Source organism: Pteropus medius, unplaced genomic scaffold (assembly GCF_902729225.1).
Source record: "Pteropus medius unplaced genomic scaffold, Ma_sr-lr_union100, whole genome shotgun sequence".
NCBI classification, from domain to species: Eukaryota; Metazoa; Chordata; class Mammalia; order Chiroptera; family Pteropodidae; genus Pteropus; species Pteropus medius.
In genome coordinates, this window is record NW_024354875.1 from 34,328,358 (window position 1) to 34,340,744 (window position 12,387).

General features: G+C 35.0%; 1 protein-coding gene across 2 annotated transcripts in view; it reads right to left on the reverse strand.

Annotated features, from left to right (window-relative positions):
- Positions 1-12,387, reverse strand: part of CHN1 (chimerin 1) — a 146,818-nt gene that overhangs the window by 41,030 nt on the left and 93,401 nt on the right. For both annotated transcript variants that reach the window (XM_039855245.1, XM_039855246.1), the window contains one exon: positions 1,281-1,358. In XM_039855245.1, coding sequence (XP_039711179.1) covers positions 1,281-1,358 — 78 coding nt within the window. The remainder of the gene's footprint in view (positions 1-1,280; positions 1,359-12,387) is intronic.

The window sequence follows — 12,387 nt, forward strand, 5'->3', positions numbered from 1 at the left end:
TGCACATGCTAAATGGTCTCAGTCTCATTTTAAATCAGATACTGGCTGAAAAGTAAGGCCTTAATGATATGATTAAAGGGGGAGAATAAAATGCTATTTAGTTTACCTTGAAATATTAGCAATCTTTACACAACCCATACATTTTGGAGTTTATCCTTTATCTCCAAATGATCTGAAGATTATAAAAATCTATTCCTCACTATGGTAAAAGCAGAGCATATTGGGGGCTTTGTATTTAGCATATGAATAAAATAGATGCTGGTGTTAAAAATCAGATGAATTGCAAATTTGGGATGGGATTTCCTGCTATGGAGCCTGATGTATTCTATTTGCTGAATAAATTAATAAACAAATGGAAGATCAGGGTTTCCAGCTTTTATTATCTTTTGAAACAAGATACCCCTTAACATCAAAACTAATGACATTTTATCTAAACTAAAAATATTCATGTCTCGAGAACTTCATCATAAAGTTGTTTAACTACTGGGAAGTTACTATAGAAATGCCAGTGCATACATCCACTCATTAAGTGTAACTGGGTCTCCTTATTCAATGTCTCACATTGTATGTTCTCTGAAATTAGGTTGCAAAGGACTGAACTTCAGTGCCTTATATCATACTATAAATACAGGCAAGATCTACACACAGCTTGAAATCAATACATCTTGATAAAAGATGATAAGTATAGTTGGTACAACACATTAACACACAATTATAAACCACACACACATACTCAAAAATGGAAGAGAAGCTGCTAGTATCAGCGGCATCAACATTCCTATGGAAGTCAGTCTCCTTTCATCATGGTCAATTCATTAACAGAGAGAAAAGACAGAAACTATGGGGAATGCAGACCATCTGCTCATTCCAGATGCAAGAGCACATGACTCTTAAATATCTACAGCTTTTTACCAGAAAGAAACAGAGATATCCCACAAAGATAGTTAGATATATTTGCATCACAAAATATCCAAAAAGGTAGCCAGACATATTTGCATCACAAATAAAATTAATGCCAAAATCATTTTTAAATGAGACCTTTTAAATATCAGTCAAGACGTTTACCATTGAGATATACTGATTAAACAAAATACTATATCAGCATTAGAGAAAATGGGGTTGGATCCTATTAGCTTTATTCAGCTATTCCTTAAATAGCAAGAGCATTTTAGTTCAGTCATCCTAGTTTTAAAAAGACATCAACAGATATTTCTTTAATACTGTATATTTCAAGTAATGTACATTTCTTACAAGAAAAGGTTAAAAACAAATATTCTTACCTTGAAATTGTGAACCTTTTCATATTTTGGAATTTGCTCGTTTTCTTTCAGAGTTGCTCTTCTAACAAGTGATGTCAACTGCGAATAAGCAAAGAGTTTCAGAGGTTGCCAGATTGTCACAGACGACTTTTGAGAACCCAGTTTCATTCCCAAGGCTGCTATCAATAAATCTTGCTGACGGCCCTCTTGTTTTGATTTGTGAACTGCAGCTCTATTAGTTTTCCTACCCGACCAAGACTCTTTGGATGGCATTTTGGAATTCACAAGAAAGAAATAAAACCTATATTGATCTGTGTCAGTCGATGAACTCTATTCAGCTAACAAATGAGCATTCTGCCAGCCAGCACAGAACCCTAACCTACAGAGAGCTGCAGAGAAACATCACAGAAAGGTGGAGGAGGATGATGAAGCACTTCTTAAAAAGAGGTCGATTAACCAGAAAAATTCTTCTTTCTTCCTTTTTAAAAGGGCTCTATATTTAAGCTTCTGAAAACTTAAGAGTCTGAACAGAAATAGTCGATGCTAACATACAAAACATTCAGCATCTCTCTATCCCTTTTTAAAAGCCATCCAGTTTTGACAAACGATACATTTCTAAAAGCTTTCTTCTCTATTCAATATATTAACATCCATTCTGAATGAAAGATGCCTACATACTGCCTGCAATCAGTTTCTAGCAAGACACCCTGTGCAGCCCCTAGCAGAGGGTGGGGGTGGGGAGGGATTTGACAAGGAAGGCTGGATTAGACTGGTCGCTGTAAGAAAGGAGATAACCAATGAAAATCAAGCAACAGTATTTAAGTACTGTACTCCTCAACTCACTCTGTTTCTCCCTCCTCTCATGTAAGATTTTCTTGCTGGCTCAAGAAGAAAAAGTGGAAAGACAATGAGCAATGAATGAGTCATGCATCGTTACAAAATGGAATATATTGTTATCTATTAAAAGCAAAGGAAAATTAACATGCAGCACCAGGTTTTAAAAAGAATGCGCCACTGCCAGGTAAATTATGAAAGGCTGACATATATTCTCCTTTGTGCATGGACTGAGGTTAACTAAAACCGAATTTTATTAAAGATAAGCAGAAGTTAGTAAATATTTTGATTAAAAAAAAGGAATTTAGGTATCATACTATTATCCTATAGAATAAGGAACATGCATATAACATTGCTAACACCCTGAAGTGGTCAGTTTTTTCTCCCGACTATGAGATGTAGTCTATACTTAAATAGATCCAACCATTATTTTAATTCTTACCACATTCATTATTCAACAAGCTTGAGGCCAGGTCATAGTGAGAACCAGCTGGGAATAATTCCTTATGTACATAGGTCTCAGATATAGTGTAACTATGCTTACAGGACCCTTGGAGGTTTGTTTGCTGATGTAGAAAGAGAGGTTCTGGGGTGCTCATGCATTGGAAGAATATTGTTAAAATGTCCATACTATTCAGAACAATCTACAGATTTACTGCAATCCCTACTAAAATAACAATATTTTTCAGAGAACTAGAACAAATATTCCTAAAATTTATATGGAACCACAAAAGACTTTGAATAGCCACAGCAATTTTGAGAAATCTTCAAAATTGGAGGTACCATGCTCCCTAATTTCAAACTATACCACAGAGCTATAGTAAGCAAAACAGTATAGTAGCACAAAAACACACATAGATCAGTGGAACAGAACAGAGGGTCTAGAAATAAACCCATGATTATATGGTCAATTAATGTACTACAAAGGAGGCAAGAATATTCAATGGGAAAAGATAGTCTCTTCAATAAATGTTGAGGAAACTGGACAGATACATGCAAAAAAAAATTAAACTAGACCCTTTCCTTATATCATACACAAAAATAAACTCAAAATGGATTAAAGACTTAAATGTAAGACCGAAAACCATAAAACCCCTAGGGGAAAAAAAAAAACAAAGGCAGTAACTTTTTTGGCATCGATCTTAGCATATTTTTTTGGGCTATGTCTCCTTGGGCCAAGGCAACAAAAGCAAAAATAAATGAGACATCAGACTAAAAGCATATGAAACCATCAACGAGACGAAAAAACCTACTGAATGGGAGATATTTGCAAATGTTGTCTGATCAGGGGTTAATATCCAAAACATATTAAAACCATACAACTCAGCATTAAAAAAAAAAAAAAATCCAATTTAACAATGGGCAAAAGACCTGAAAAGACATTTCTCCAAAGATGACAAAACACATGATCAACAGACACATGAAAAGATGCTCAACATCACTAATCACCAGGGAAATGCAAATGAAAACCACAATGAGATGTTACCTCATACCTGTCAGAGTGGCTATCATCAAAAGACAACAAGTTTTGGTGAAGATGTGGAGAAGAGGGAACCTTGTTCACTTTTGGTGGGATGAAAAACTAGTGCAGCCACTATGGAAAATATTGTGGAGATTCCTCAAAAAAATTAAAAAATAGAACTACATATAATCCCACAATTCTATTTCTGGATATTTATCTGAAGAGAATGAAAACAATAATTCCAAAAGATATATGCAACCCTATGTTCACTGCAGCACTGTTTACAATAACCAAGACATGGAAGCAACCTAGGTGTCCACTGATAGATGATGGATAAAGATGTGTTATATACATATAATGGAATATTACTCAGCCATAAAAATGAAATTGTGCCATTTGCAACAACATGGATGGACCTAGAGAGTATTATGTTAAGTGAAATAAGACAGCGAAAGACACATTCCACGTGATTTAACTTATATGTGGAATCTAAAAAGCAAAACAAATGAACGAACAAACTGAAACAGAGATAAACTCACGGAGAAGAAACCGATGGTTGCCAGAAGGGAGGGGGTGGGGAAGTGGGCAGAAAAGGGATTAAGTACAAACTTCCAGTTATGAAATGTCATGGGGATATAATGCACAACATAGGGAATATAGGCGATACTATGGTAATAACTATGTATGGTGACAGACGGTTACTAGGCTTATTGCGGTGCTCACTTCATAAGATATATAAATGTTGAATCACTGTTGTACAACTGAAACTAATGTATATCAACCATACTTAAAAAGAAATTTTTAAAAAGATGACTAAAAAGTTTTTTGGAAATAATTTTTTAAAAAAGAAAGGGAAGTGGCTGGGTAAGATTCCAACCACCTTTATTTAAGAGCAACACCTATAGTTTTTACTAAGGTGCTATATAAGAAGCTTGTTTTCTCATATTGGTTCCTTAAAAGTCTCCCATCTGTTTACTCATACTATAATAATTAAGTATAATCCATTATGATTCTAATATATTGTATTTAAACAATCTGAAACTCTATTTAAACAAATTCAGTCCATTTGCTTAGTGTAATTTATCTCAGATTTCATAATCTGTAGGGTATATGTGCCCAATGTAGATTTCAGTTTAATTATGGCATGAATTACGGCATGGTACTTAAACATGCTAGATATTAGAAATATTGAATGACTGGTTCAACATCTCCAAATATTTTATTTACTTGAGTCCACAGTCCCTTTTTCTAAAATGGTTTATTCTTTAAAAAATGTTTCTAAGTAAAAGGCAGAAGTTAATATTTACAGATATTTCATTTTCATAAATTTATACACTTATGTGATTAATATGAGACCAAAAAAATGCTCCTGTTCCAAGAGGAAATAAAATGAAAAGAACTTTCCTTGCCTAACCTAAATTACTCTTCAGCTTAGGCCTAGATGGTCATGTGATGACTAAAAATAAAGCCCAACCGACTTTTTAGTCATGTATAACCTAAAGTGAAGTGATCCAATTTTCAGCAGGCACCAGATAAAAACAGACTCCAAAGGCAAATTTAACGGTAATTTTTTCTCCATAATATTTAACACAATGCTTAAGTTACTAAGTTAAAGAAAATAATCGCCTATATAATCCAGGTAGCTTTTTTCTTTCTGAGCATTTCTGATCAAGGGCCTTTAGTACAGATCACCTCCAGTACTTCATCTGTACTAAAATTCAACCAAAATATAAAAATATTAACGGTAAAGTTATCCAGAAAATTCATCGTTGGGTAAAGTGAACACTTTGTCATTGAGAGACAAGTTCTACTGTAGAATCTGCAGAGTCATAATGTCCTTGAATAATTTTTCTGCCTAATCAAGAAATATTAGATTAATTGCAACTTGGGCAGCTACCTAGGGCAGGCAGTAAGGAGACAGAAAACAGCTCAGGTGAAAAAGTTCTGATCTACCTTCAGATGGCTGAGGGTTTGGTTACTATTATGCCTTCAGTAACTACAACTGCATTTCTGCTTTAATTTTGCTGAAGAGCTCTCAAGTCATAAGAACTGCTAACTCTGAGATTCAGAACCAATGTCAATATTCTGATGTTCTAGACAAATGTATGCCACTCATCCTTATATATATCTTGCCATACCTACTTAGACAGTTACAACGTTAATCATGGCTATCATTTATTGATTATTAAGTACCTATGTTCCAGGCACCCAGCTAAACACCTGACTGTACAATCCCATAAAATCCACAGAAAAATGACAATGAGGCATATGTTTTATCTTCATTTTATAGTTGAAAGAGCTGAGGCCTAAACAAGTTGACTTCCCAAGACTACACATCTAGTATAGGCAGTGAGTAACTATGCTATATACACCCAAAGGAGAGGAAATTGGAGTCTGAGGGGAGTTGTATTCTTCTCTCTGATCTCTTCAAGGTGGTTTCTCGAGTCATTTTCTCTCTTTGATTTTGAAGAGTAGTAACAGAAGGTAAGACAGTAAGCAATGAATAACAATGGATGGTAAGAAAAGTAATAGTAACTAAAATTTCCAGGTCTCAAGTTTAGCATGCAGAACATGCAATAGGCAATGCAGCCCCCTATGCTCCAAATACCCACCCCTTCCTTCATGAAGACTTTGATGATGTGCACTAATTAGATGTGATCCTACCCATGTGTGAACCTCAGAGCCCTTCACTTGTTCATTAATTATGAGACATATCACATTCTACCTCATATCACAGTTACCTGTGTAGCTGTTTATATAGAATTGGGTCTTAGACATCTTAGCATAAACCCTGAATCTAGCACATAACTTGCACAAATAAAAGTCCAATAAACATTTGGTTAAAAAAATAAAATCAAATAAACGCAGCTATTGTTATTGGAGGGAGGCCGTGTGTTATAATAAGAAAGATGGAATTTGAAATCAGAGACACTGAAGTTTGAATCCTGACCTTGGGAGATTTGCTTGGTGCCTTGGTTACCTCGGTTACCTCATCTACATACTAAAGATATTACCTACCTGGGGTAGGTATTAAAGGGGATGGCAGACAAAAGAGAAAACGACTGTCTGCATACAGTAAGCACTCAATAAGTGACGGTATTACAGGGTACTGTATGAAACATTGGCTTAAGGGTATATATACTGTTTAGTATAAGACACATGTTCCTGCCCTCGAGGAGTTGTAGATTAATCAGTTTTTGGTTTATACCATTAAAACATGACTGGAAACTTCTGCCCATCCCTTTATATTATGGTCATTACCAAATTTCCCAAATTCTAGTTCTAATCCTATTTTTTAAAAGGCATATATGATATGTGTTAGTTGAAGAAGCACAGTTGGGAGAGAGGTGGAAATTGAATGGAAAGGAGATTGTCTGCATTTGTTAAGTGGCCAGGAACAATGTTTGATGCTTCATATCATTGTCCTATTAGTCACAACCACCCTGAGAGTATGTTGTATAATAGACATTTTACAGATGAGGAAGTGCTCACAGAGTGACTTGCTCAAGGTCATAGTCAGGAAGAGGAGTCTGTGATCTCAATTCCTGTTTTTTTGTCTTCAGAGTCTGGCAGCTGTTGATGAAAGTAGGAGACGGATCCAAGGTGTTAGAGATATAGCCCCCTCATATTCCGGTTCTATAAAGTAGAAAAAAATGGCTTAACTGGGTCGGGGTCTAAACTGACAGGACACATATCCCACAGAGTCACTCTTCCTGGAAACCAGCAGGATTTAGCTTTTTATGTCGACCAGGAATCTCTGGCCTGTCTTACACCCGACTCTGGCCATCCTCAAAACTGACATCACTCTGTACATTCACTTGAATGAGGGTGTCTGGCCTGCAAAAAAAGATGAGGAATGGGCAGATTCCACAACTCTCTCTGTTTCTACCTCTGTCCACACCATCTGTAACAGAGAGAAGCAGCCTATAAAAATGGTGTGTGGAGGGTGGGGAGTTGTATGAGGAATAAGGAATAGAAGGAGAAAATAGGTGACCTTGGAAATGAACACATTTGCTATTTTTGAAATAAAGAAATTTCCACTGCTGATTTCACTACTCTGTTGTTCAGTGAATAAATAATACTGAATTTGTGCTGAGGTAGCATCTCATTTTTACCAAGCGTAGTAAAGCAGGATCATGGGCTTTGGATCTAGACAAAAGTGCTGACCTTAACTCTGAAATCTACTGGCTGTGGCATGTCCTTTGCAAATTACGTACTTATTTCAATCTTTGTCTCATGTGTAAAATGGATTAAAAGTATTTACATAATACGATTATTAAGAATTAAATAATATATGGGAAGCATTTCTGCAGAATTTCTGGCACAGAGTAATCAATAAATAGAAGTTTCCCTCCTTCCTTGTATTAAAGAATCTAGATTTCCAAGAACCTATATTTTTCATGGTTAGTATAATATGTGACAGTGATACACATTAAAGGCTCGAAACCACTGTCCTAAGCAATGTGAGTTTCAGGTTAAATTGTAGCCAGGTGGTTTAAAGACATATCACAAGCATCATCATGCTGCAATTTTTACCTTGCCTTACTCAGTTTTGGCAATCTGAACCCCTGGTAACTGAGTAACTAACCCCTGTTCTCTCCACCTTTCCACCTCAAACCCTACTTACAGGGAAGGGTCTTATCAACTTACACTAAGGTACAAATGACTGATTATACTTCCTTTTCCACTGGTTTTTAAAATGGCACCAAGACTTAAGCCCCCCCAAAAAAATCTCCAATTACTGAATGTCAGGACTCAGTAAGAATGTTCTCTAGGAAAGCGAAAGACCTCATGCAAACAGCCACTTCCTTTGTAACACCATGATGATACCATAGACTCATGAGCACAACGCTCCAGTTAACTAAGCTAAGTCAATATTCCATCCCAAAAGCACCATAAAGGATGTTCTAGCTGGCAAGGCCCTGAGGCTCAGGGAGATGAAGAGTAACTGGAATAACTATTGGGTGATCTGAACACTGTTTCAGGTTTAGCAAATCCTATGATTTCAATAAAATGTCAACAACACAGTTTTTCCAATACCAGGATCTGAAGATCTAAGCAAATTCAGCTCACTCTAGATACAAAGATTATTCATATCTTTGTTTCCCTAATTGTAATTTGTAACTTAATTTCTCTCCATTATGGCCAAGAGTTGGATATATTCCAAGGTACTTAACAATATATAAATCAGCTTACATTTATTAACAGACAACTACATGGCACATGCAAGTAAATGCTTTATATGTACGTTGAAGGTAGATATTTTACAGATGTAGAAACAGAGCTCAGAGAGATTAAATAACTTGCCCAAGGTCATCTAACTAGTATGTGGTGAGAACAGGATTTGAACCTGGGTCTATATCACTTCAAAGCCTGTGTCCTTCCTCTAGACTATTCCTGTCTCTCACATTATCTTTTGTTAACACAAAATTTTGAAAGGCTATCATTTAAATAAATTTCTGGATCATCTATATTCTAGCACCCCTCAGATCACCAGCCATTTTAGTACTACTTATATATGAATTCATAGTGTCCATCAGAGTCATTATTTAATCAAAAAATTTCAAATGCATTTTAAGTCAAACATTAGAGACTTCTATATAAACTCTATAAATTCCTTAAGTTATGTTGGGATAAATATTTTTTTATGTTGCACTGAAAGCTCTTACATCTTGCCAGGGCTCTAAATTTTTATGCTACTGGTATCAGCCTCATCATAATTCCTAACTCAGTCTTCATTACATAGCTCCTCTAGCATTAATCTAATATTCACCTAAGCAGATAAAAAGGCACATCAATGCATTCATTTCAGTGGATAATAAATTTAAATTACACTATACTAACATTGACATTACCAAACTGTACACTCTAACATGACCTCTTATAAAATGTAAGACATTTGAAAACACAATGCAAACAAAAAGGTACAGCCCTGCATTCCTATTCTTTCAAGAAACAACAGAAATGATCAAATTCTCCAAGTGACAGTTTTGAGGGAGCTTTCTGCATTCAGTATGAAGAATCCCAGGCCTGGAAAGGAGGGACTGAAATGGCATACAGCCTGGTTGTCAAGCCTGGTTCTGACCGATACCAGCCAAGTATTTCAACTTTTCTAAGTCCCAGCTGGACCTAGTGAATTCCATGGTTTCCTCTATATTTTTAACAGAAATTCAGAAGTAAAAAGGAAGGTTCTTACTCATTCAGCACACAGGAATGTAAAGATTTGGTGTGCTTACATTGGAAAGGCCAGCTTGGCTATCTTCAGTGAGTCTCCATGAGGCAGCTCTGGCTAATTTACTATGGGCTTTGTCTAGTACTCATTCTTGCAGGCTCAGAAACTTAATCTGTCAGCCCAAGGAGATCATATCTATTTCTCAAAGGGAGACTGACATTATAATAATAAGTTCATGAAACTGATAGGTAAAAGTAGAATGACAGTTGTCTAGTTTATACTAAGATATGAGACATAATTATAAAATGGGTGATGAACATTTTCTTTTTTGGTAGCACACCTACATTGGAATTGAAAAACAATTAGGAAGTGTTAAGAGTGGAATCTGAACAAGTGGAATGGGTTAGATGAACTGAATATTTAATGCATAGAGTTAAGACGTCTATTGAATCCTAATCAGGATGACCTTGCCAATGAACCAGAATACTCAATGTCCATTCAGCAGGGGCTCCTTCATCTTAAGTCCATGCTTAGATGGTGCTATTATTGTTGTGGAAAAATAGAGGTGATGAAATTAAACAAGCTCTAATACTTTATCAATAATTAGAGACTTCAAATTCAGATTGACATTATTAGGAGTATTTTCAGATTTTAAACTGCCATGTGAGATTATTTCAAGTTACTGCAGTCCAATGAACATTCTGCATTCACTAATTTAACAGAAGCAAGCCAATGTATCAGAATAAAAGTTTGGTATTATATTTTTAGTTTTTCATTTCTCTCATGATGTCCACTGATTAGGCTAGGATGGAGTCTATGTGATTTGGTCATTTTTAAAAGAACCTGTTATCAACTTTCTTAAACTTCAGTCATAAGAGCTTATCACCTATACATGTAGTTTGATCAGAATACTCCAATTATTATTTATTTTAATAACTGTTTTAAGCTTTAATTAGGAGAAATGTTGATTCATGGTATGAAGTATATTTGTGAAGTTCAAACATACTTTCGAAACCTATTTTTTTTACTTGGAAATGGCAATAATGACTTGAAGGTAAAAGAGTTAACTTCATAAACAATTACCCTGAGAAGAAGTGTTAGCATAAGCACAATTCATAGGTGTGTTAATATTTCACTTCGCTGCCAGACATTAACTTGTCTTTTCTTTGTAATGACACTGCTACATGACATGGTTTACATCAAGATAATGATGTTAAAAAAAAAATAGCTTGCATCTGGGCATTTCCTAAAATAAACTTTTTATAAAATCTCCACAGTATTTCATTTTATTTTACGAAATTTCTTAATTCAAAGGATCCTAAGGAAATTAAGAGAGAACATGAAGAATCCGTAACTTGAATACTCTCCTTCATACAAGAGGTAATTAGATTCTTTTATATATATACTGTGTCCCATATGGAACTCAACATCTTAAGGGCAATTTGAGGCATCTTGACCAGGCCCATGTATGATCAGTACATTAGAAAACAAAACACAGAAAGTCAGATTACAATCAACTTCCTGTGAGGAGGAAGAAAAGATTAAAGGATAATTTAGTATCTATCTTTCAATGACATTTTAATGTATCAAGAGGGATCCACCTGCTCTTTTCCTCCTCCACTTAGATATATGCAGATCTTTCGTCAACTGGAGAGATACTGAGCTGCATGTTAAAAAATTTTTGTTTTTGTACTGGCTTTTCTTTTTCCTTAAATAAAAACAAATCAACAAAACTGCCCTCCAAACCAATGAATTGAGAGATAGTCTCTTGAGCAACTAATTAAGCTGTCTTTAGAAACAGGTAATTAAGCTTTTCATTAAAATTCACCAAACAGACATACATAATTTACAAGGTGGAAAGCCATTCCAATCTCTTGGGTAAACAATTAACTAAGTCATATTTATAACAGAGATTCCATTATAACAGAATGGAGAATGCAGTAATTGCATAATTAGATACATTTTATTTTTAAAGTAATATAGTATAAAAAATAAGGATGTGGTGTTCTAAAAAATGGGTCCTAAGAAAGTATAAATACCCACAAAGTCATTAAAAGAAAATACAGAAATGTTCAAAGCATATACATATGCTCTTTGGATTACAGTGGGGTTATGTCTCGATAGACCCATCATAAATTGAAAATATCATAAGCTGAAACATTTAATACACACGACCTACCAAACATCATAGCTTAGCCTAGCCTACCTTAAACAGGCTTGGAACACTTATGTTAGCCTACAGTTGGGCAAAATAATCAAACACAAAGCCTATTTTATAATAAGGTGTTAAATGTCTCTTACTGAATACTCGACTAAAAGTGAAAAACAAAATGGCTGAATAGGTACCACTTTTGTACTATCATAAGGACAAGGAATTAGTAAGTTGAAAACTGTATGTATAATACTAGGCTCTCCTAAATAGTTTTCATTCAACAAATACTTTATTTAGTATCTACTATGTCCTAGGCATTAGTGGCAAATAGCAGAGAACAGGGCCCTATGCTATTTTCACAAGGATCAGATATTAAACAATTACGTATTTAATGAGTTAATTATATTTGGGATAAGTATTACATGGGTAACAGACTTTTTTCTACCCTATTTTAATCCTAATAATTCCATTTTCTAACAAAGATTGAATTCATAAAGTCTATATCCAT